We start from the raw sequence: 25,466 nt of genomic DNA, 5'->3' as shown, positions 1-25,466 counted from the left end.
CTGGGTCAGACCAATGGTCCATCTAGCCCCAATATCCTGTTTCCAACAGTGGCCAATCCATGTCCAGCTCAATAACAAGACTATGGACTTTTCCTCCAGGAACTTGACCAAACCTTTTTAAAATCCAGATACACTAACTGATGTTACTACATCCTCCAGTAAAGAGTTCCAGAGCTTAACTAATTGTTGTGTGAAAAAAATATTTCCTCCTATTTGTTTTAAAAAGTAACAGTGGTTAGTGTAGTTGGGTTTAAAAATATTTATACAAGTTCCTGGAGGAAACGTCCTTAGTCTGCTATTGAGATAGACATTGGGAAGCCACTGCTTGCCCTGGGATTGGTAGCATGGAATGTTGCTATTAATTGGGTTTCTTCCAGGTACTTGTGACCTGGATTGGCCACTGTTAGAAACATGACACTGGGCCTAGATGGACCATTGGTCTGACCCAGTATGGCTATTCTTATGTTCTGCCAATTATATCATATTGGCCTTCAAACTTCTTCTATTAGTGTGTATCTCAGTGTGCTGTCAATGTACCAAGCTTCAGTGAATAACCTTCCAGTTTCCCAATTGTAGCTATTTGCCTACTTCATGTAAAGCCTCTACTGCAAATGCTCCCAGTGCCTTAGGACTTAAATCTAGTCCTTACTTCACTCATGAAGTCTCCTTTTGAACCTCTAGAATGAACTAGAAAATCCTTCGATCTTAATGGAACTGATATACTAGTTGCAAAAAGAACTCTAGCACACTAGCTGGCCTCTTGCATACAAGTCCTCTATGAATGAGCCAATATTCTTCTTATCTTCAAAGCCAAGTCTCATCAGATCACAGGCACTGCAGTCATAAAGCTCTGACTTCATTTAGAGTTTCAACGGTTTTTATTGACGAGAAACCAAAAAAGCACAAATTCTCCCCAACATAACAGTGCTCATATCATGGTACATTTCTCAAGGCAGGATCTTAACAAACATATAACCTTACTTACAGTCATCAAATTTTTTGTTGTTTTCCCCCTCCCCCCCCCCCCCCCTTCCATGTTAATTTTGCACTTTTATTAGATTCATCCGTATAAATTTGTGAATGATATTACCTGATATGAAAGGTCCACTGTACATATAGTATTGTAATGTTGCCATACCAGCTCTCCCTTCTTCTAAAGACACTACCCTCCCCCTTCCTGTCCCACAGGGTCTGGACTCTGATGACCCCTCTCTGACTTCATTTAATACAATCTGCAAAGTGGTTTACTTGGTCCTCTCTTCATATTTTCACTGCAAATTATTGTTTGGACCAAGATTCAGCAAAGGACAATGCTTTTTGCCGAGTGATACTGGCTAGTCTGTCCCTATGAACTAACAACTCTCACACTTCACTGTGCAGCCTGCTCAAAAGACTAAGGGCCCTGTTTACTAAGGTGAACTAGTGTTTTAGAATGTGCTAAACGCTAGACACCTATATATTCCTATGGATGTCTCTAACGTTTAGCGAACGCTAATCATTAGCGAGCGCTAAAAACACTAGCGCGCCTATAGGACAGCTTAGTAAGCAGGACCCTAAGTTGATTAAAGACTGAGCAACCCTAAGCTTGGGAGTTACCCACTTGTAGATCTGACACAACCCTACTTGTTGACAGAAAAAGCATGTGCTTTCCTATAATAGATGTTTTCTCTAGACAGCAAGACTGATAAGGCACACAGTCTATTTCACCTCCTTGAAACTGTTTTGAGTTTCAGAACCAGCTGAGATGACCACTTAATATGAGAAGGGCTGTACATGCTCAGAAATTCACACTTACATTCTGAGCTGTGAGAATGCAGTTCCATCCCGGTACTGTTGAATGAAGTCACCCTACTTGTGTGCCTTACCAATCCTGCTGTCTACAGAAAACACCTGTTAAAAGTCAACAATAGTGCTTTATGTAACTACAGCTAGAATTATTATTCTTTATGTGTATCATTTTATACTATATTTATTTTATTTATTTATTGCATTTGTATCCCACCTTTTCCCACCTATTTGTAGGCTCAAAGTGGCTTACAGAGTGTGGTTATGACATAATCATTTCGTATTAACAGGTACATTTCTTATAGTTTGAATGTTGTTAAGAGAAGATAAGCATAGTCGTTTCCTGATGACGAGTACAATTATTGCTGTTTAAAGATTGGGTAATGGAGGATAGACAGGGAAGTGTTAGGGTCAGTTAGAGGTGAGCTGTCGTAATTGTGTGAGCTGTTGAAGTGGTTTGTAGGCTATGTATTTTCCTTCTTTGCCTTTTGGAAGAGATGAGTTTCAGAGATTTGGGGAAGTTAATTACTTCGTCAATAGCTTTCAGGTCTGTAGGAAGATCATTCCACAGCTGCGTGCTCAAGTAGGAAAAGGTGGTGGCATGTGTCAGTTTGTATTTCAGTCCTTTGCAACTGGGGAAGTGCAGGTTGAGATATTTGCGGGAGGATCTTACCGCGTTTCTGGGAGGCAGGTCCACAAGGTTTAGCATGTAGATTGGGGCGTCTGCGTGAATAATTTTGTGTACTATCGTGCAAATCTTGAACTCGACACGTTCTTTGAGTGGGAGCCAATGGAGTTTCTTTCTTAAGGGTTTAGCACTTTCATATTTATTTTTTCCAAATATGAGTCTGGCTGCTGTATTCTGAGCTGTTTGTAGTTTTTTGATAGTTTGTTCTTTGCAGCCGGCGTATAATGCATTACAGTAGTCCAGGTGACTTATTACCATTGACTGTACCAGGGTGCGGAAGATATGTCTCGGGAAGAAAGGTTTTACTCTTTTGAGTTTCCACATTGAGTGGAACATTCTCTTCGTTCTATTCTTCACATGAGTGTCGAGTGTGAGGTTTCGGTCGATAGTCACTCCAAGAATTTTTAAGCTTTGCGCGACGGGGAGAGAACAGTATGGTGTGGTTATTTTGGAGTAGGTGTTTTTGTTATGTTGTGAGGTTAGTACAAGGCATTGTGTTTTCTCTGCGTTGAGTTTCAGTTTGAACGCATTAGCCCAGGATACATGGTTTGGAGGCTTTGATTGATTTCGTTGGTGATTTCGTTTAGATCCTGCTTGAATGGGATGGAGATTGTGACATCATCTGCTATATATAGGGACTAGCCGTTGAGCCCGTAAAAACGGGCTAGTAACCCGGCTAGGTCGCCGCCGCCCCCCCCCCCCCCCCCCGGAGTCCCCTCCACCACCCGGGCCGGGTACCTGGCTTCACTATTCAAACCGGCGGAACGCAGCACACAGCTCATCTGAGCTGCCGTCGGCCTTCCTTCTTCTCTGCGTGTGTTCCGCCCTCGTGTGACGTAACGTTGGCGATGGGCGGGACACAGGCAGGTAAGGAAGGCCAACGGCAGCTCAGATGAGCTGTGTGCTGCGTTCCGCCGGTTTGAATAGTGAAGCCAGGTACCCGGCCGGGTGGAGGGTGGGTGGCGGCGGTGACTCCGGGTGGGTGGGGGGACCGGTGGCGGCAACCCTGGGGGGTGGGGGGACCCGGGTGGCGACGGCGGTTCCCTCACTCGCAGTGTGCGCAGGTTCCCTCTCTGTCACGCCCCTGTCATCACGTATTGACGCGGGGGCGGGACAGAGAGGGTCTCTACTGCGCATTTGCGATGTGAGTACGCCTCTTGCCATTTATATGTTTGATTGAAGTTTTGATTGGCTAGGAGTTTGGCCAGTGGTATCATCATTAGGTTGAAGAGAGTTGGTGATAGTGGGGATCCTGGGGAACCTCCGCATTCAGGTGTCCATGGGGATGATGTGTCCGCGTTGATTGTGACTTGGAATGATCTTGTGGTCAGGAATACTTTGAACCATTTGAGAAATGTGCCTCCTACTCCGAAGTATTCTAGTATGTGTAACAGTATTTCATGGTTGACCATGTTGAAGGCGCTGGACATGTCGAATTGTAGGAGGAGTATGTTGTTGCAGGTGGCAATTGCTTGTTTGAAGGCGTTCATTGCTGACACTAGTACCATTTCTGTACTGTGATTTGTCCGGAATCCTGATTGTGATTCGTGCAGAATGAATGTTCGGTTAGGTACTCAGAGAGTTGTTTTCGTCACTATGCCCGCCATGAGTTTAGTTATGAGTGGGATAGATGCTACTGGGCGATAGTTAGTTAGGTCCGTTGTGCTTTCTTCGCATCTTTTGGTAGTGGGGTGAGTAGGATGTTTCCTTTCTCCGTGGGAAAGAGGGCCGTTTTGAAGCCTGAAGTTTATGTGCTTCGTAAGGTCTTTTTTGAATTGTTTGGGGCCTGATTTTATTAGGCTATTGGGGCTATGTCCAATTTGCATTGTAACTTAGCGTATTTTCGATCCATTTTGAGAATTCGTCATAAGATATTGTGTCAAACTTGGTCCATGATCGATCTGCTGGGCATTCCCTTGGTTTTGGGTCTAGGCATTCAAGGATGCTTGTGTACTCAGTTTTATTAGTAGGTATCATGAGTTGTAGCTTTGTGATTTTTTTCGTTGAAGTACTTTGCAAGATTGGTTGCAGATGGGGGTGTCTGTGCTGTTAGAGGTGACCGGTGTGTGGTGTTTAGGAGTTTGTTTACAAGTGTGAAGAGTTTGTGTGTGTCCTTGTAATTTGGTCCTATTGTGGTTTTGTAGTATGTTCTTTTAGTTTGTCTGATAGTGTCCATGGGGAGTGGTAGGAGGAGGCCTAGTGGTTAGGGTGGTGAACTTTGGTCCTGGGGAACTGAGTTCGATTCCCGGCACAGGCAGCTCCTTGTGACTATGGGCAAGTCACTTAACCCTCCATTGCCCGCCACATTGAGCCTGCCATGAGTGGGAAAGCGCGGGGTACAATGTAACTAAAAAAAAAAAATAGTGTATTTGTATTTCCTTTGTAGTTGTTTTCAGTCATTGAGTGTATGTTCATCTTTTTTCTTGATCCATGCTCGTTCTAATCTTCTGACTTGTGTTTTTAGTTCTTTCAGTTCTTCATTGAACCATGGTATGGAATTTATCCTGTGTGAGATCCTAGTTTGCATTGGTGCTATGCTATCTAGTACTGTTTTGCATCTGTTGTCCCATTCTTGGAGAAATTGGGGGGAGTCTGTGGGAGTTGTCCATTCGTCTGTAAAGAATTGTTGCCAAAATGTTTGTGGGTCAATTTTACCTCTCGTATTGTATGTTTAATCATCTGCCATTGCCATGTAGAATGCGCAGACCCCAAGTCTTGTAAGGTCCTCCTGCGGTTCTTCACAATGTTTGTGATTTCGTAACTTGATACAATTTTGTGACATCTGCAAAGTGGACTATCTCACTTGCCACTACCTGTTCCAGCTCATTTATAAAAGTAAAATTACTCTGCTACACAGTACAGATCCCTAGGGCACACCACTATCTACCTTCTCCACCAAGAAAAGTGGAGGAGTGGCCCTAGTGGTTAGAGTGGTGGACTTTGGTCCTGGGGAACTGGGTTCGATTCCCACTGCAGGCACAGGCAGCTCCTTGTGACTCTGGGCAAGTCACTTAACCCTCCATTGCCCCAGGTACAAATAAGTACCTGCATATAATATGTAAGCCGCATTGAACCTGCTCTACCACCGGCTGCCTTCAGGTGCTGTGGAGGACTTGCAGCTCATCTGCATATCCTTACAGCCTTCTCCGGGGTGACACCCAGGTCCACTCCGATCCACTCAGGGCCTCCGCTCTAGGTGCCCAACGCTCCCAAAAGGTGCTGTGGAGGACTTGCAGCCCTTCTGCATTTCCTCACAGCTGTATCCGGGGTGACTCCAGGTCCACCCCGATCTTCCCAGGGCCTTCGCTCCAAGTGCACAGAGTTTCCAGGTGCTTTTTGGCTAGGATCAGGCGACCCTCAGTGGGAGGAATGCTGGCTTCGGCCTAACCCCTGGTAAGCCTTTCCTCAGCTGACAGGTGCCCAGCTCTACCACCGGCTGCCTTTCAGGTGCTGTGGAGGACTTGCAGCTCATCTGCATATCCTTACAGCCTTCTCCGGGGTGACACCCAGGTCCACTCCGATCCACTCAGGGCCTCCGCTCTTGGTGCTGCGCACCTAACGGCGCATGGGGCATTTATCTCTTTACATCTAATCTTCTTCCCAGTTGCTAAAGTACCTCAATCGTTTATGGCCCCTATTCACATTCTCTTCCTAGCTCTGTCCCTTCCTAATCTTTTCCCTCACCCCCTACCTCTCTCCGCTACTGGAACTCACTGCCCATCCATTGACTTCATCACCTCACCTTCTCTCCTACCCTCTTCCTCCCTCTTGGCTTTTAATCTCCGTCTTTCTTTCCCTCCATTTTGCCTTCCCCATTCCACCTAAATATCTCTCACCTTCGAGGCATTCGTGGCCACACCTCTCCTATTCTCCTCCGCTCTCTTTTACTCCTTCTCTTACTCTCAGCCCGGTGACATCAATTCCCAATCTGGCCCTCCTCACCAACTATTATCCAAACTCTACAGATCTCACCGTGACCTCTCTAACCTCATCTCTATTCTCTACTCCCCTCCTCTTCTCTGCCCTTCTCTTGCGCCCTATGGAATGCCCCGCTCTATCTGTAACAAACTCCCCTATATCCTTGAACCTCTTTATCTCGTGTCACCTCCATCTGCTCGCCATACAGAAACCTGGCTCTGCCCTGATGACTCTGCTTCAGTCGCAGCCCTCTGCCATGGCGGTTATGCTTTTTCACATACTCCTCGCCCTGCTGGTCACGGGGGGGGCGGTGTTGGACTACTTCTCTCTCCCTCCTCCAGATTTCAACCCCTTCTTCCACCCTCAATCTCACTGTTTTCCTCCTTTGAAGTCCACTCTCTATCCGCCTTTTTCTCTCCTCTGCCTCTTCGAATAGCGGTCATTTATCGTCCCCCTGATAGTCCCTTTCATCCTTTCTCAGTGACTTTGATGCCTGGCTTGCCTTCTTCCATGATCCTTCCTCCCCCTCTCTCATCCTTGGTGACTTTAATATTCCTGCTAATGATCCTTCCAACTCTTATATTTCCAAGTTACTCGCTTTAATATCCTCCTATCTCCAACTATGCTCCACCTCCCCCACTTATCAAAATGGTCACTGTCTTGATCTCATCTTCTCCTCCAACTGTTCACCCTCTAGTTTCCTTGCCTCTGATCTTCCCCTCTCTGATCACCATCTTATAACTTTCACACTTAAATCTCCTCCCTCCCAGTCCCGTCCTATCTTATCTAATTTATCTAGAAATCTTCACGATATTGACCCTTCATCTCTATCCTCCCATGTTTCTAACCTCCTCTCTACTGTGGCACCATCCACGTCTGTCAACGAGGCTGTTTCTTCTTACAACAATACTCTATCCTCTGCCTTAGACAATCTTGCACCTTTGATGACCCGCCCTGTAACGCGTACAAACCCCCAACCTTGGCTGACTTCTAATATACCGCTACCTACGTTCCTGTACCCGCTCGCGCCGAACGCCTCTGGCGGAATCTCGGGCCTCTTGCTGATTTCTTACACTTTAAGTTCCTGCTGACCTCCTTCCAATCTGCTCTTTTACGCGCCAAACAGGATTATATATCCAACTGAACCAACTCTCTTGGCTCTAACCCTCGACTTCTCTTCACCACATGAACCTCTTCTCAAGGTGCCCCCTCCCCCAACTCCCCCTTCATTATCTCCTCAAGACCCTTGCTGAATTCTTTCACGACAAGGTTCAAAAGATAAACCTTGTATTCTCTACCTCGCAACCTCTCCCTCCACTAGTCCGTTCCCTCTCTCTCCTCCCCTCATTCCCTTTTCCTCCTTTCCTGAGTTACTATTGAGGAAACTGCACTTCTCCTTTCTTCCTCAAAATGTACCACCTGTTCCTCTGATCCCATTCCCACCCACCTTCTTAATGCCATCTCTCCTGCTCTTATTCCTTTTATCTGTTCACATTCTCAACCTCTCACTTTCCACTGCGACTGTCCCTGCTGCCTTTAAACATGCTGTGGTCATACCTCTCCTTAAGAAGCCTTCACTCGACCCTACTTGTCCCTCTAATTACCGACCCATCTCCCTCCTTCCTTTTCTCTCCAAATTACTTGAGCATGCTGTTCACCGCCGCTGCCTTGATTTTCTGTCCTCACATGCTATTCTTGACCCACTACAATCTGGTTTTCGCCCTCTCCACTCAACCGAAACTGCGCTTACTAAAGTCTCCAATGTCCTATTACTGGCTAAATCCAGAGGTCTCTATTCCATCCTCATTCTTCTTGATCTTTCTGCTGCTTTTGACACTGTCGATCACAGCTACTCCTCGATACCCTGTCCTCACTTGGATTCCAGGGCTCTGTCCTTTCCTGGTTCTCTTCCTACCTCTCCCTCCGCACCTTCAGTGTTCACTCTGGTGGATCCTCTTCTACTTCTATCCCTCTGCCTGTCGGCGTACCTCAGGGTTCTGTTCTTGGTCCCCTCTTCTTTCTATCTACACTTCTTCCTTTGGTTCATTAATCTCATCCCATGGCTTTTCCTACCATCTCTATGCTGATGACTCCCAAATCTACCTTTCTACCCCTGATATCTCACCTTGCATCCAAACCAAAGTTTCAGCGTGCTTGTTTGACATTGCTGTCTGGATGTCTCAACGCCACCTGAAATTAAATATGACCAAAACAGAGCTTCTCATTTTCCTCCCCAAAACCCACCTCCCTACTCCCCCCGTTTTCTATTTCTGTTGATGGCTCTCTCCTTCTCCCTGTCTCCTCAGCTCGAAACCTTGGGGTCATCTTTGACTCTTCTCTCTCCTTCTCTGATCATATCCAGCAGATCGCCATGATCTGTCGTTTCTTTCTTTACAACATCCGTAAATCCGCCCCTTTCTTTCCGAGCACTCTACCAAAACCCTCATCAACACCCTTGTCACCTCTCGTTTAGACTACTGCAATCTGCTTCTTGCTGGCCTCCCACTTAGTCACCTCTCTCCTCTCCAATTGGTTCAAAACTCTGCTGCCCGTCTTGTCTTCCGCCATGGTCGCTTTACTCATACTACCCCTCTCCTCAAGTCGCTTCACTGGCTCCCTATCCGTTGTCGTATCCTGTTCAAACTTCTTCTACTAACCTATAAATGTACTCACTCTGCTGCTCCCCAGTAATCTCTCCACACTCATCCTTCCCTACACCCCTTCCTCGTGCACTCCGCTCCATGGATAAATCCTTCTTATCTGTTCCCTTCTCCACTACTGCAGACTTCGCGCCTTCTGTCTCGCTGCACCCCTACGCCTGGAATAAACTTCCTGCGCCCCTACGTCTTGCCCCATCCTTGGCCACCTTTAAATCTAGACTGAAAGCCCACCTCTTTGACATTGCTTTTGACTCGTAACCACTCGCCTCCACCTACCCTCCTCTCCTCCTTCCTGTACACATTAATTGATTTGATTTGCTTACTTTATTTTTTGTCTATTAGATTGTAAGCTCTTTGAGCAGGGACTGTGTTTCTTCTATGTTTGTGCAGCGCTGCGTACGCCTTGTAGCGCTATAGAAATGCTAAATAGTAGTAGTAGTAGTAGCTATGAGTGGGAAAGCGCAGGGTACAAATGTAAGAAAAAAAATTATCAATCCACAGCAGAACACTGCCTTCTATTCCCAGGACTTTTGAAAATGGTCCACAGAAGTATCTCATGAAAGACTCTGTCAAACAACTCTCTTATTCATGTGTTTGTTAACACTTTCAAAAACCTAACAGATTGGGAAGGCAAGATCTCCCATTGCTAAATCCATGTTGACTCTGTCCTATTAAGTCATATTTATCCATATGATAAATAATATTGTTTTTTCAGAATAGTTATTGCCCAGGACAGATGCCAGCTCACTGGTCTGTGGTTTCCCAGATCATCATGGGAGCCCTTTTTAAAATACATTTTAATGGCATGTTACAGATTACTAGTAATAGCTGTGCAATTCCAAATTATAAAAAACTCTGGGGTGAACACCTCCCAGTCTCAGTGATTTGTTTCTCTTTTGGGAGACGATGAAGTGTTACAAAAGAAATAATTATTTCTTGCTAGTCACTGAAAGATAGTGAGATATAGAGGTGCACCAACAATAAGACTAATATGGAGACATCAGAAAATAAAGACATATAAACATACTCAAGTTTTTTCAATAAAACAAAGGAGGACATGTAGTCACATTTCAACAATCAGTACCGTCTGACTGTGATGTACTATTACCTTTCCTGGCTTTGTGTTAGAATTCCTCATACAATATAATCCGTTCAAAGGGCTACCCTTTGGGTTAGTGGCTTTGAATATCCTGGATCAAAGGAAAAAAAAAACACGTCAACTTTCAGCTATATGAGACAAGAAATGCAAAAACATCTGTCTTGAGCACTGCCCCGATATTTTCTCTAACATCACAAGCATTTTCAAAAGTTGCATGATGAATGACATCAGCAGAACCAGTCCCATACTGAGTTGTCCGCAGTAATTTGTACTCTGCTGCGCACACCGTATGCTAAAAAAAAATCTTTAATTTTTCACAGAGAGGGGGGCGTGTCTGGGAATGGAGAGTGGGCATTTCTATGCTAATCAAGACTGTTGGCACTGCCAACATGCTGAATAGCACATGAACCCTTATTGCCTACAAATAAGTGGTGGTTAAGGGCTCATGCGTAATCTTTTTAAAGGCCATGCACTAATGGCCATACTGGCGAATGGCCATTAATGCCAGAAACTGGCCATCTTCCAGCTGTAGGAAGAAATAGCCTTAGAATGAAGGAAAGCCAGTGGCGTATGAAGAGGGGGGCGGTCCGCCCCAGACGCACGCCGCTGGGGGGTGCCGCGGCGCGCGCCTGTCAGCTGAGTTCGCTGACTTCGCTGCAGCTCCCTCTGCCCCGAACAGGTTACTTCCTGTTCCAGCCGGGGCAGAGGGAGCTGCAGCGAAGTTAGCAAACTCAGCTGACAGGTGCGCGCCGCAGCACCCCCCCCCCTCAGCGGCGTGTCATTTCGCCGGGGGGGGGGGGGGCGCGCTGCACCCGGGGGGGGGGGGCGCGCATCGGCAATCCGCCCTGGGTGTCATGCCGGCTAGGATCGCCACTGAAGGAAAAGACCCAGTAAAAGCACACTAAGGCACTTTTTCATGTACCTTTGTAAAAAGGACCCTTTAATCTGAAGTTGTTTCCCCTGTGATTTGGTTTTATTTACCCCATCAGTAGAGCCCTAAGTTTCTACAGAAACTATTAGGTTGCTTGGTGGCTGCCACACTTTCACAATGGCTCTTAGGATTTCAGGGGTAGTGAGATTGGGATGTTCAGCATTCAGAAGCATTTCTCAAGATAAGCAGAAAATAGACTGTTAAACCAATTCCTTTCACAGTGTGCATTACACTACATTCTAGTGCTCTACACCACTGAGAATAATTCAATTATACCAGCAATTTGAGCATGCTAGTTATTTTGTCTTTTACCCTCTATATTATGTATGTATTTTCAAATCTCTTTCCCATATAGCATGCTCAACCACCAACCTGAGGTTAACAGGATGCCTCCGTTAAGTTGCTCTTTTGGTGCTGCTCTTTGGCTACCATTGAAGTGGCATCTTCCTCCCCCCCTTGTTATGTTTGAATAATACTACCTCTACAAACATGCCCAGCTCCACTGGTCCTAACAGACAAGGAAATGTAACCTAGATCCCCATGCCACAGAGCTACAGCAATGAACCCACAAGTCCTCCAATAGGCAGATTTCTCTGTCCATCATACTTTTAGTCTTTTAGCATCTGATGATATTAACATTAGATACATAGGAGGCATTCTACATAAGTACATAACTGTTGCTGTACTGGGGCAGACCAAGGGTCCATCAAGCCAAGTATCCTGTTTCTAACAGGGGCCAATCGAGGTCACAAGTACCTGGCAAGATCCCAAAAGAGTAAAGCAGATTTTATATTGCTTATCCTAGAAATAAGCAGTGGATTTTCCCAAATCCTTCTTAATAGTTTTTTTTTTTGTTTTGTTACATTTGTACCCCGCGCTTTCCCACTCATGGCAGGCTCAATGCGGCTTACATGGGGCAATGGAGGGTTAAGTGACTTGCCCAGAGTCACAAGGAGCTGCCTGTGCCTGAAGTGGGAATCGAACTCAGTTCCTCAGTTCCCCAGGACCAAAGTCCACCACCCTAACCACTAGGCCACTCCTCCACTCTTATGGCTTATGGACTTTTCTTTTAGGAAATTATCCAAACCTTTTTAAAACCATGTTAAGCTAACTGCTTTTACCACATTTTCTGGCAATGAATTTGAGAGTTTAATTACAAGTTTAGTGAAGAAATATGTTCCCTGGTTTATTTAAATTGACTACTTATTAGCTTCATTGCATGCCCCCTAGTCTTAGTATTCACTTCTACTAGTTCCACTCGGCTCAGTATTCTATCATATCTCCCCTCAGCCATCTCTTCTGAATGCTGAAGAGCCCTAGCTGCTTTAATGGTTTTGGCGCGCGCTAATGCTAGAGACACCCATATATTCCTATGGGTGTCTCTAGTGTTAGCGCACGTTAATTTTTAGAGCGTGCTAAACCCGTTAGCGCGCCTACAGCGTGGCTTAGCAAACAGGGCCCACAAATTGTTAAAAGATGAAAAATAAAGTTTAAAAAAATTAGACACATGCATAAAACAACAGTGAAAATAAAGTTCAAAGAGGTTGCAAGTGATACCTTTTAAAGTGGTTATAGGTAAGAATAATTTCTTTATCAGTCAACAATTTCTGACTAGCTTTCGAGAAAGAGCTAAGATGTCATTGTGATTGTACAATTTTTTTTAGGAGAATCACAGCACTTATAATTTCTTGTTTCTCACAAAAATAAAATTCCAGAATTGGTTTACATTAGTATGTAAATAAATAAATACAGTTAATTAGCTATTCAAATGAATTACCTTTCAACTTCAGAGGATTCGCTCGTATTGACAAATACCGACTTAGGCAAGGATACCTTAAAAAGACAAAGTAATTCTATAGTAAATTCTAGCATCATCATCTGTTTAAGAATGTATGACTACATTGAGAAAGCAATTTAAAGGCTTTTCACTAAAAACTTTCCCTCTTCTGCAAACAGATTTTCCACACATTTGCATCTGTCTGAAAGCAGGTGGGAATATATATGGGGGCATTAGACCAGCTGTATTCCAACTGGCCAGCTGTCAAAGAATATGAGCTAGCAGGTCAGTGGTTAGAGGTGGCCGGTTCAAATCCCACTGCTGCTCCTTGTGATCTTGGGCAAGTCACATAACCCTCCATTGCTTCAGGTACAAACTTAGATTGTGAGCCTTCCTGGGACAGAGAAATATCCAGTGTACCTGAATGTAACTCACCTACTATTGAAAAAGGTGTGAGCAAAATATAAATAAATAAATAAAATAATTGGCTAGGTATGAGTTAGTCATGCTTTGTCAGTTGCGCTGGATGTGTAAGAATTGGGTTGCCTCCTACAGATAAGACAGGTTCTTTTGAAGAATGCATCCAGCCTCATTAGTTCTTGAAGCCTGCCCAGTAACACTTTGTACAGTATGGTGCTGAAGCAAGTAGTTAGAGCAAACCCGTCCTTTACAGGTTTATCCAACAGGGCCTCTCTTATCATCTATCAGGCATTACCACTGCACTATGGGGGTAATCTTCTAAAACATTTTCCATGTGTACAACATGCTTTACACATCAAAGGAACTCTCATAAAGTGAAGTTACTCACCTGTAGTAGATGTTCTCTGAGGACAGCAGGCCAGGTATTTTAACAGGTGGGTGACATCTGCCGGAGCCCGGTGTGGACACTAGCTACTGTATAGACATTTTAAGAAAATTCTAGCAGTGTCTCACCATGCATGAGTAGGTGCCTTCCCGCCTGAAACACGAGCGCAGGTCCCTCAGTCAGGTAATATAGCTAAAGGAATACAACTCCCATGGGAGGTGGGAGGGTATATGAGAATACCTGGCCTGCTATCCTTGGAGAACACCTGATACAGGTGAGTAACTGCTTTCTCAGAGGACAAGTTGGGCCAGTTATTTTCTCATATGTGGGAATCCCTAGCTACTAGATTCTCTGAGAACAACAATACTGGGCCAATAGGGACGTGAAATGTCAAGGCCTCAAAGTCAATTAACCTGAAATGATATACATACTAGTTGTGAAGGTGCGACCTGGAACATAAGAAAATTGGGCCTAGGAGGGCGGAGTTGGATTCTAGACACCAAACAGATTCTGCAGGACTGTGTGACTGTAGCTGTCACATTGGTTATCCTGCTCACGGCATTAGTGAGATGTAAATGTGTGGACCGAAGACCACGTCGCAGCCTTGCAAATCTCCTCTATGGAAGCTGACCTTAAGTAGACTACTGACTCAGCCATGGCTCTGACATTATGAGCCCTGACATGACCCTCAAGAGTCAGCCTAGCCTGGGCATAAGTGAAGGAGATGCAATCTGTTAGCCTGTTGGAAATTGTGAGTTTGTTGATGGCTACCCCCATCTTGTTTGGGCCAAAGAAACAAAAAGCTGGGTGGACTGCCTATGGGCTTTAGTCCACTCCAGATAGAAGGCTAAGGCTTTTGTAAGGTTGGGCATGTGGTTTTGGGAAAAATGTTGGCAGAACAATTGACTGGTTAAGATGGACTCCAACATCACCTTAGCAACAAACTACTTTATTATGATGAAACTTAGAGTAAGGTGGATCAGCTATCAGATACAGGAGTCAAGCTGCTCAAAAGGATTTTTCATCAGCTGGGTGAGAACAACTTTAAGATCCCATGACATATACTCATGCCCCGAAGGGTGCTAGGGTACAGCCCTACCCCTCAGACTCTGGAGGCTTCCTCCCCTGGTGTCGAGAGTTCTACTGCATGGGTTGACATCAACAGTGACATCCGTTGAGGCGCCGGTGTTGAAGACTGCTCTGCAGGCAAGGTAGGAGCCTCAGGAAGAAGTGGGGGCTGAGCTATTGTTGGCGCAAGTGCCCTCGATGCCTGAGCAGTGTGCAGCTGTAGCACATGCACCAGCTCCTCACTGATTATGGCTTGGTTACACTAATTGAAGGAAGGCATTGGCAAAGGCTGAAGAGCCAAGACAGGGACAGCCTGTTAAGAAGCCGGTGCTAAACCAAAAGTGGGAACCTGGCTGTCCGGAGACAGGTGCACTGGCACCTCCAGCAAGGAGGAGGTGCGCTCCTCTTGGTGCTGGAACCTTTTAGGTACCGATGATGCCAATGCCCTAGTGCTCCAGGCACCATGTGCCAAAGAGGACCAATGCTTGTACTTCTTGGATTTTCCCAGACACTGAGCATCATGGTACTTCAGTGCCGCCAATGATGATGATGACGTCAAATCCGTATGTGTTCTCGGTGTCGGGTCCAAAGCTGACCAGTACCAGGACTGACTATCAGTGTCTGATGTCAAGGGAGGTGGAAACCTCCTTGAAGCCAGTGTGATCCCAGTGATAGCTGATGTCTGGGCAGCCATCGAGCTCAACGCTTCCAGTGCCGATGTTGATAGGTCGGCCTTCAAGGAGCCAAAATGTGTCTCCTGCTGGACTTGATTTGCCCTGTGATCCTGAACTGAATTTTAAATAGAGAAAAAGTGTTAGCCAGGCACTCTATGCACCAATTTTACAGGTCCATCACTACTTTGGGGCACACCTTTTGAAGTCACTGGAAATCACAAGAAGAATCACTGTTCTTGTTGCTTTTGTAAATACATCAGCAGTCTATTTTTATATAACCTTTGGGTGTAGAGTTAGTTCTGTTATTGTTTAGGTATTATGAATTTGGGTCTACTATAGATAAAGAGAACACAATTACTTTCCAGACACTATACTGGTGAAGGCGGTTAGCTTGGCAGAGTTTAAAAAGGGGTTTAGACGGTTTCCTAAACGACAAGTCCATAAACCACTACTAAATGGACTTGGGGAAAAATCCACAATTCAGGAATAACATGTATAGAATGTTTGTATGTTTGGGAAGCTTGCCAGGTGCCCTTGGCCTGGATAGGATGCTGGGCTCGATGGACTCTTGGTCTTTTTCCCAGTGTGGCATTACTTAGTACTAAATGTCACATTCCCAATTACATCCCAAAAGAGTATAACTATGTATGCCCCACAAGTAGAGACAGTGAAAGTGACAGAAAAACTCATTGACTACCATGACCAAAACTAAAGTGGTGGTTAGCCTGAAGACCTTTATGTAGGACATTACAATTTGGATGTCTGCATTACGACTGGAGAAGATAATGTCTGTTGGTTCTGCTCTGGACAGATCACAGTGCATTGAAATCTGTGCTGGAAAATAGCTGTTACAAACTGTACTAGAAAGGTGCTGAACTGTCTGTGCTAAGGGTGGAGAATTCAGGCCAGTGCTATGGCCTTATTGCAGACATTTGGATGGCACAAGCAGTGCAAGAGATGCCTGTACCAGTTAGTACTTAGAGGCTGCACCCTGAAGGTCATCTGCACTGAGGTGCCTGCACTTTACTGGCACTTTTAAAGATGCCCTAAATTTGAGCCTTTGCAAGTGTACTGAAGAGAATATCGTTAAGGTCTAGATGTCTCAGACAACAAAACATTTACATTACATTATAGTAGACTTATATCCTGCTAATACCATGAATAGTTCCAAGCGGGAACCACATGTTCAGTTATTACATTGATCACTCAGTTAATAAGTACAGTAATAATAAATGAACTTTAACTATAAACCAATTTCTATACATTGAAATACTTCTGAAATAAAAAAAGTCTTAAGTGACTTCCTAAAAATAAGTACTTCCTATCAATCTCTAACGGTGAGGAGTTCCAAAATGATACTGCCTTATAAGAAATAGAAGTAGACAATAATCTCTTAAATCTGACATTACCTACAGATGGGAATGAGACAAGACACACGCCACATTGAAGGATTCTGGCATTGCTGCTCGTGGCTCAACTTTTAAAGCCAATGAGCATGGATGTAGAGGCAACTTCTGCATGTACTTCAAGAGGGGGTATACATATGGGGGGTGCATAAGTGGGACATGGGTGTAAGAGGCCGACCGAAATGGGAATTCTCATTTTCGACAGAAATCCGAATCGGCGGCTGAAATTTGCTGTTGGTTTCAACCGATACTGAAACCTACACCTCTAGCAAACAGTGGATCCTCCTGGGCACCAGCATCTACCCCCTGCCCCCCCACAAAGAACAAGTGCTGCTGCTGGGGAGGAGGGGTGCCATACGGCCATTGCTGGGGGGGGGGGGGGGACGACATTATCCACGCGCCACCCCCACAGAGACTTGGCCCAGACAGGCTGGGTTGAGCCGGCCACCTGCACCACTCCCTTGGAGGACAGAGGGTGCCGCCAAGCCAGACCCCACCCACCCAAAGGCTTTCCTCAGGCCTATCTTTAACTTCCCTGGTGTCCTAGTAGCCTATTTGAGGCAGGAGCAATTACAATCACTCCTGCCCCCACTGGTTCCTCTAGCAAAATGGCTGAGAGTTCCTGCAGCAGTGTTGCAATAGATGTGCAGGCTGTCTCTGCGGGGGAGGTGGTGGTGTAACTGTAGGCAAATAAATTTAGGCACACTGATAGTGACTTATGCTACTATTCTATAACTGGATCTGAGCCCAGATGCTGTTATAGAATAGGTGCTCCCTGCGTTGTATCAGCGCACCTAAACGGAAGGGTCCAGTTACAGAACTGCCATCATATTGTCCCTTTATAAAGTAGCTGTGTGGGTATGTGTCACACAAATTAGACAGCCTGTTATAAAATTAACCTCTGTGTGCATGTGTGTGGTGGTGGGGGGGGGGGGGAATTTTATTTAAACAAAGGGTATGTCTTTATAAAAGTAGGCACTCAGAATCAGCCTCAAGCACACACATCCTAAAGCACTGATCTACCCTTGCTGTGTGCGTGTATTCTTTGAGTGAATGCACACATTTTTAAAATGTACATATTTAATTAATCTAGGCAGTAACAGTGCCAATCTCCCTGCCAGTTCTGCATACTATGTTTTCAGCACACATACTTGTACATGAATAATTGGCCACACAACTGAGTCATTTTCCATGTATAAAATATGCCTTACATGAGGAAACTGCTTCATAAAATTACCTCCATATATAAAATGTTGAAAATGGTCACGCTAATAAAAACTGTGTGATTCTGAAGTGGCAAATGTCATTTACAGGATTTCTTCTTAAACTGAAAAAGTATGTTTAAAAACAAAACAAAAATGAAGTAGGAATCCAGATGCCAAAGCAGTAAGCAAGGACCGGTATTGCTGTCTCTAAAAAAAAAAAGTCCCACCCTTCCCAACTAACTTTTTCGTAGTCTTCATCCTCATCATCATGCTCTCCATGGAAGTGTACAGGAACAACTGGTTTCTCACAGGAAAACCCTCGAAAACTCTGCCCATCCGGTGGTGACCTCCTGGGAGAAACAAACAGAACTGAAATAGAGAATTTCTAGGGAAAGAACATGCTGATCAGCTCAGAAGCGTGGATCCCCTCCTGTTGCCTACTGGTGCTTTAGGAAGAATGGTGGAGCAAGGAGATGGAGCTACAGATGCTGCTTGATCCTGATAGAGGAATGAGGGCTATACTGTATACCAACTTTCATACATGACATGTTACTAAGGAAATGGCTTCATGTAAACTGAATTTGGAGATATACTAACACCTAAAACATTTTCTTCTTTAAAGAAGGAATCTATAGGGGGTTTCACTGTTATGAAAACCTTATACAAACTTGAAGTTCACAGCGGTTACAATATGACAGGTATGGTTGTAGAAAGGGGGTGCACTGATTATTTCTTATATGATTGTACAAACTTATGAAGAAGTGCATCATTCTAAATGTTATTGAAGCAGTCTTGTTTGTTTTCCTGTTTAATAAAGACTTCATGCGAATAAAAAAAAAAAAGAAGGAATCTATCATGTTAGCAAAGCAAATATTCCTATTTGGCTTTCCATATACATGCTTGGCACCCTGTAAAACTCCCTATTCCTGTGTACTACTACTACTATTAGCATTTCTATAGCGCTACAAGGCGTACGCAGCGCTGCACAACATAGAAGAAAGACAGTCCCTGCTCAAAGAGCTGTGTACTCAAGATAGTAAGCTTTGGGTCAGGAATAGTTAAGTGCTCTCATACCTATCCCCACTGTCTTTATGATGTCCTTTGTGCCTGGCACAAACCTCTCTGTTATTCCTCCAAATGTTTCAAATTCAGGCCTTGTGGCCCCAAACAAGGAAGTTCATTGTTCTCTTCTGCTCCAGTGCTGTGGTAGCAGTGTCAGTCATACAAGCAATCATGTTGTCAGCTTAACAGATGCTGTTAATACAACTTTAACTGTTAAGCATCTGTTAAGTTGACAACTTGATTTATAAATTATTCAAAAAAATCCCCATTTTGTAAACAACCAAGATTAGTTTTTACGTATCAAAAAAACAAACAAACAACTCCTCTCCCCCCCCCCCCCCCCCCCCCCCCCCCGCCAAAGCACACCTCTGGCACAAATTAGTAGGGCACCAAAGCTACCCAAAAATTGCTCCCTTATAAAGAGGCAAGTTTCTTATTACTCAGCTACACTAAAACTTTTGCCATACCTGTGCAAGAAAACTTTGATGATATCCAATAATTAGATTACCTATAAACAGTGAGGTAACAAACATAGATTTCCATATCTAACTACTTAAAAAAAAATTCTTTCATCAGCAGCATCTGACCTTGTAATTGTGGTTTTATGGGCCTAGTTTAGGCTACACATATACTGGCAGAACTAAAGATGCCAATAACTTTATTTATCCTCAGGCTGCTAGAGAAGACCAGTGGTCTTTGCACTTCCAATACACACATGTACATTACATAAAACACATATGCAGGCTCCAGGAGCACTTAATCCAGTCAGCAGTAACACTGACAGCATATGTTTGTTTTCTTTAAAATCTGGGGTGGATGAATATATGATTGTGCTGTTTAAATTGCTACGGACTAGATTCTATATACGGCACCTGAAAAATCCATGTAGGAAAAAATTACACCTAGACGTATTCTCTAAAGTACCCTAAATTTCATAGAATAAACGTAAATTTCCACATAGTAAACAGAATATGCCGAGTGGCTTGCCATGCGACCAAATCTGGTTGTGTCCATTTAGGCCACGGTTTACTTGGTGTAAATCCTGACGCCTACATTAGGTGCAGATCAGGTGTATTCTAAAGTAGTGCGCATAGATTTAGAAACGCCCATGGCCACGTCCCCTTTTCAACTGTGTGACTTAGAATTTATTTTATTTGTTACATTTGTATCCCACCTTTTCCCGCTTATTAGTAGGCTCAAAGTGGCTTACATAGTTCCAGAGAGGTGGTTACAAACTCCGGTGTGAACAAATACAGTATAGGAGTACTATTACAGTGACAAGTACAGTAAAGAAGTATCGGTAAATAGGTTGGGGTGATTCAGACAAAGTGTTAGGGTGTGATCATGCATCGGGGTTGAAAACTGTCTGTTTCCTGATTAAAATGCCATATTTCATTATTCGGTGTTTATATCAGATACCCCGTTTACTAAGCCGCATGGCAATGTCGACACTGCCCATTCAAAGTGACAGACTGTGTCAGCATTAGCACACAGTAGCCGCTAGCGTGACTTAGCAATAGGGGGGTTAGCGAGCTGTATGCGTAAATCTCAATTATTCCCAATTAGTGCTGCTTGTTAACATCTAATTAACAGCGCTGGTTACCTAGTTAACCAATTAAGTTATGTGCATTGTTATAGAATAAGCCTCGGTTTCCAATGCAGATTTTCAGGCACCATATATAGAATCCAGGGGAAAATGGCCAAAGTTATATAGTTTAAAAGGGAGAATGGTATATGGTGGGCTGTGGTTGGAATTAAAAGCTATTCGTTCAGCAGCAAACATCAGCCTCTGAATGGATAACTTGTGTGTTCAACCCTTTAACACAAAAATAGAAGGCATAAAATTTTTTAAGGAAATCCATTTAAAGTTGCATGTTGAAATTTCAACAGAAAACAGCAAAAGTAGAGGCTGACAAATGTGCAAACCAATAGGGAGATGATATCAAAAACCAGTTTATTCAGAATATTCATATCAAGGACCTGACACGGTCCGTGTTTCGGCGCCAAAGCGCCTGCCTCAGGGGTCACAATCAACTTTCTCTGAGAAGAAGCTGGTAGGCTTGAATAATTCCTTTATGTATGCAAGTTAATCCACAGAGAGAACAAAAGAACAGCCAACCGATCATCTCCCTATTGGTTTGCACATTTGTCAGCCTCTACTTTTGCTGTTTTGCTTTGACTTTCCGTGGAGGCTCCTCCTGTCTTCTTGAAATTTCACCAGAGGCACTTTTGTATTTTTACTGCTGCTGAAAAATTTAAAGATATGTGGTCAGGAGATATTACTGAGCAAAGAATAAAGCCAACAAAGCTGTCTGCTTGAGACATCCTGTTGATTTTCTATCAGAAGTCAAGCGTATGCCGAACTCATTATTCAAAGAGTATGAAAAACAAAAGTTCTGTCTTACTGATAACTGCTGACAAAATAAGAAACAAACAAACAAAAAGCAGCACAACAGTTGGAATAATATTTTACAAACGTACTGTAACTGGGGAGCCGGCAGTGTCTCAGGGCTAGACTTCTTAGTAGGGATTGCTGATTTAGGTGATGGCTTAGGCAACACTGGGGGCTTGAACAATCCAGGTTTGGTAAGTTCAGCTGGCAAAGCAACAGTTCCTATCTGTTTAGGGCTGTTTATTTTGGGTTTGCAGGCTGGCACTGGAGGTGGTCCATGGGCACCAACATTCATGGAAACAGTCAAGGGGTTCAATTTTTGCTCCAATTCTTTGCAAATGGGATTTGACAGTATCTGTCTGGGCACCTCGGGCTCTGGTGGTTTCAAATGTGTTTTCTTGTTCAAAGCAGCTATTCTGGGATAGGAAGCGGGAGGTACAGGTGGGGGCTCACTGCTTCGGCTTCCTGGCAGCACCGGTAGTGGTTTCGCTGGCATAGAATGCGCATTTCTGGGGAAGCGCAGTTCTTCTCCTCTCAGCTTTTCTAAGTCCTCAGGATTTATCTCAGGTAAGCTGCGTTTTGGAGGTGGTGGTGGTAGCTGAGGCCCAGCAGACATGCTTGGAAAGGTGTGCGCCTTCAGAATTCCGGGGTATACGTTTCTGCCTATCACAGGCACTGGTGGAGGAGGGTAAGATGGCGGATGAACCATGGTGTTACAGGAATCTGTACAGAAAACAAACAACAAAACACATATACACAGTTCATCTTATATTTGTTCTCCAAGCAGAATACTCTTTCTGGATCTTTTCCTCACTGAAGGGCCGATGATCAGTTCCCCACGCTGTTATGAATAGCGTGGGGGAAAAATACCGCTGGAATAGTGCAGGGAACTAACTCTCCCATGATCAGTACCAATAACATGTAGATTTATGTAGGTTATTAGCACTGATCATAGGGGTACTTCTACGGGAGGACTGTGCCTGGGCTCATGTGCCTCACTGTCTCTGATCCTAGGGTGCAGGCAAATGCAGGAACTAGTCTGGTGCTGATGGCTCTAGCATTCGCGTTTGGCCACTGGAGCCTGAGCGATCCACATTTTCTAACTGGCACAGAGCCCCTAAAATTGAGATTTTATCATTGGATTCATATTTCCATTAATTAAGAGACCATCAAGAATCAACCTGACTCTTTTTCTAATTAAAATAACCAAGGACTTGAAATATATTTCATGCATGTTTTTGTAAATAGTGAAATAGACTATTCTCTTTTTACTTTTTTCAATAAAGTAGTGTGACTGCCACATTGGCCCCCTTGAATGCACAGCATTAAAGATTACAAAATAAAAAAATATATGGTGATAACTTTTTATTGGTCTAACTTAATATAGTTTTTACTGGTCCCAAAGAAAGGAGCAGTCTTCAGTGGAACACCCCTTTTACATGTGAATTTTGACACAGAAATACAGGGATCTAGGATTATATAAATTTGCGGCATTTATCCAACCAGAGCTTACATACATGAAATTCCCCCAAACACTGACATTTAAAATATATAGAAAATATTTAAAATAGTAACCCCCCCCCCCCCCCACTAAATACTTGTTCAGTGAATTGTTATATTACTTCTCTCTGAATCAGAGAGAGATTGTTACACCAGGTTGGTGTGGGACCATTAAAACAATGAAGCTGCACGCGAGGGAGGGGAGAGGGTAACGGGAGGGGAAAGGAGCAAGGAGGGGGGAAGATGGGTGGGGAGGGGTGAAAAGGTGAAAGCAAAAAAATTGATGACGGACTCAATCACTGGCTTTTTGTTATACATGTTATGATGTTGCTATGTTATTTGGGCCAGATGTGGAATGTATCAAAATTTTGATTGTCATCAATAAAAATGTTGAAAACTAAAACAATGAAGCTTGGTTTTCCCTTGCCTTTCTAAGGCAGTACAGAAGAGCTGCTGCTTATTCATTCAAGAAGAACAATCTAAAGCAAATCCTTGAAATAAAAACAGTGTTGCCCTTTTTTTTGTTCCAAGTACATCTACAGAGATCCTTTTACAGAACACTCTTAGGCTTCTACAATTCACATAACTTGCCTTCTGTACCATTTGGCTCCAAATATTCGCCTTCTTCATCGTCATCCTCTTCCTGAACATCTGTTAATGGAAAGAACAGCTCTTACAGACATTCATTAATACTACCAACAGAACGTTTGGGGAAAATTCCCTATCATTCAAAATTCTTAAATGGGTTACATTATTTTTTTTCCTAGCTGGAAACTGTTCTCCATGGAAGAGTGGACCTCCCCCCTCCCCCCACTAAAGGGGCCCTTCTACTAAGCTGATGCATGCTTACCACAGCTAAAAATGACTTACCATGGAGTGCGCTCAGGCATCCCGTTGTAGTTTTAGGATCAGCGTACACTACCCACAAGCTAAAAAATAACATGTATTTTTTGGTGCTGGGGGGCGGAGAGTGGGCATGTTTTATGCTAACTGGTTAGCACAGCTACATTAGCACTTGGTTAGTGCATGAGCCCTTACCACCTACAAAATAGGTGGTGACAGGGTGTAATAAAAGTGAATTTTAAAGATTGTTTTTCAACTCTGCCTTGACCGACCAGTGCACTCGGGGTCTATATTTTTGATTAGAAGTGGTTCTGTTTGGAAATGATTGTTTAACTTTGATTGTGTGAAAATAAGTTGGAATGTAGAAGATAAGACACAGCTCTAATTAATTTGTTATGTGAAGGGAAAGATGGGGCCTGTTTTCGAGTTCAGACTGGCCACTTGGACTAGGAAACATGTGACCACACTCCCACAGTATGGCTTGTTTACCTAAACAGAGAAGCATTCTGTAATTTTCCTTAGCTCTGAACATGAGTTCTAAACCTAATAAAAAAGGGAGGCCTCTGGCAGTGAAGTGGGAGTGAATAACATACGAACTGCGCAGAGAACCATGTTTCCTGGTCAAAGAAGCTCCTGGCTTTCGCTGTGAACAGGGCCCCCCCAGCTGATAAGAGCCTGGATGTTGTAAGGACCAGTGATGATTGTTTATAGTTTATGATTGTTTATATAAACTTGACAGGCTGAAGATAGGACCCGACGTGGTGAACTGGATTAGGAACTGGTTGACGGACAGACGCCAGAGGGTGGTGGTTAATGGAATTCGCTCGGATGAGGGAAAGGTGAGTAGTGGTGTGCCTCAGGGATCGGTGCTGGGACCGATTCTGTTCAATATATTTGTGAATGACATTGCCGAAGGGTTAGAAGGTAAAGTTTGCCTTTTTGTGGATGTTACTAAGATTTGCAACAGAGTGGACACCCAGGAGGGAGTGGAAAACATGAAAAAGGATCTGCAGAAGCTGGAAGAATGGTCTAAGGTTTGACAATTAAAATTCAATGCGAAGAAATGCAAAGTGATGCACTTAGGGAGGAGAAATCCACGGGAGACGTATGTGTTAGGCGGTGAGAGTCTGATATGTACAGACGGGGAGAGGGATCTTGGAGTGATAATATAATATCTGAGGATCTGAAGGCGACGAAACAGTGTGACAAGGCGGTGGCCGTAGCTAGAAGGTTGCTAGGCTGTATAGACAGAGGTGTGACCAGCAGAAGAAAGGAGGTGTTGATGCCCCTGTACAAGTTGTTGGTGAGGCCCCACCTGGAGTACTGTGTTCAGTTTTGGAGGCCGTATCTTGCTAAGGATGTAAAAAGAATTGAAGCGGTGCAAAGAAAAGCTACAAAAATGGTATGGGATTTGCGTTACAAGATGTATGAAGAGAGACTTGCTGACCTGAACATGTATACCCTGGAGGAAAGGAGAAACAGGGGTGATATGATACAGATGTTCAAATATTTTAAAGGTATTAATCTGCAAACGAACCTTTTCTGGAGATGGGAAGGCGGTAGAACTAGAGGACATGAAATGAGATTGAAGGGAGGGCAGACTCAAGCAGTATTTTTTCACGGAGAGAGTGGTAGATACTTGAAATGCCCTCC

The 25,466-nt window shown here is 44.0% G+C and overlaps 1 protein-coding gene across 1 annotated transcript in view; it reads right to left on the bottom strand.

Moving 5' to 3' along the window:
* Positions 1-25,466, bottom strand: part of SH3BP2 (SH3 domain binding protein 2) — a 65,919-nt gene that overhangs the window by 11,139 nt on the left and 29,314 nt on the right. Inside the window, exons 6-10 of the mRNA XM_030191127.1 lie at positions 23,562-23,621; positions 21,560-22,193; positions 18,258-18,366; positions 12,859-12,914; positions 10,160-10,241 (exon numbers count right to left, since the gene is read on the bottom strand). Coding sequence (XP_030046987.1) covers positions 10,160-10,241; positions 12,859-12,914; positions 18,258-18,366; positions 21,560-22,193; positions 23,562-23,621 — 941 coding nt within the window. The remainder of the gene's footprint in view (positions 1-10,159; positions 10,242-12,858; positions 12,915-18,257; positions 18,367-21,559; positions 22,194-23,561; positions 23,622-25,466) is intronic.

This window comes from Microcaecilia unicolor, chromosome 2 (genome assembly GCF_901765095.1).
Source record: "Microcaecilia unicolor chromosome 2, aMicUni1.1, whole genome shotgun sequence".
Taxonomy (NCBI): domain Eukaryota; kingdom Metazoa; phylum Chordata; class Amphibia; order Gymnophiona; family Siphonopidae; genus Microcaecilia; species Microcaecilia unicolor.
This window is presented reverse-complemented; position numbering and strand designations above follow the sequence as displayed.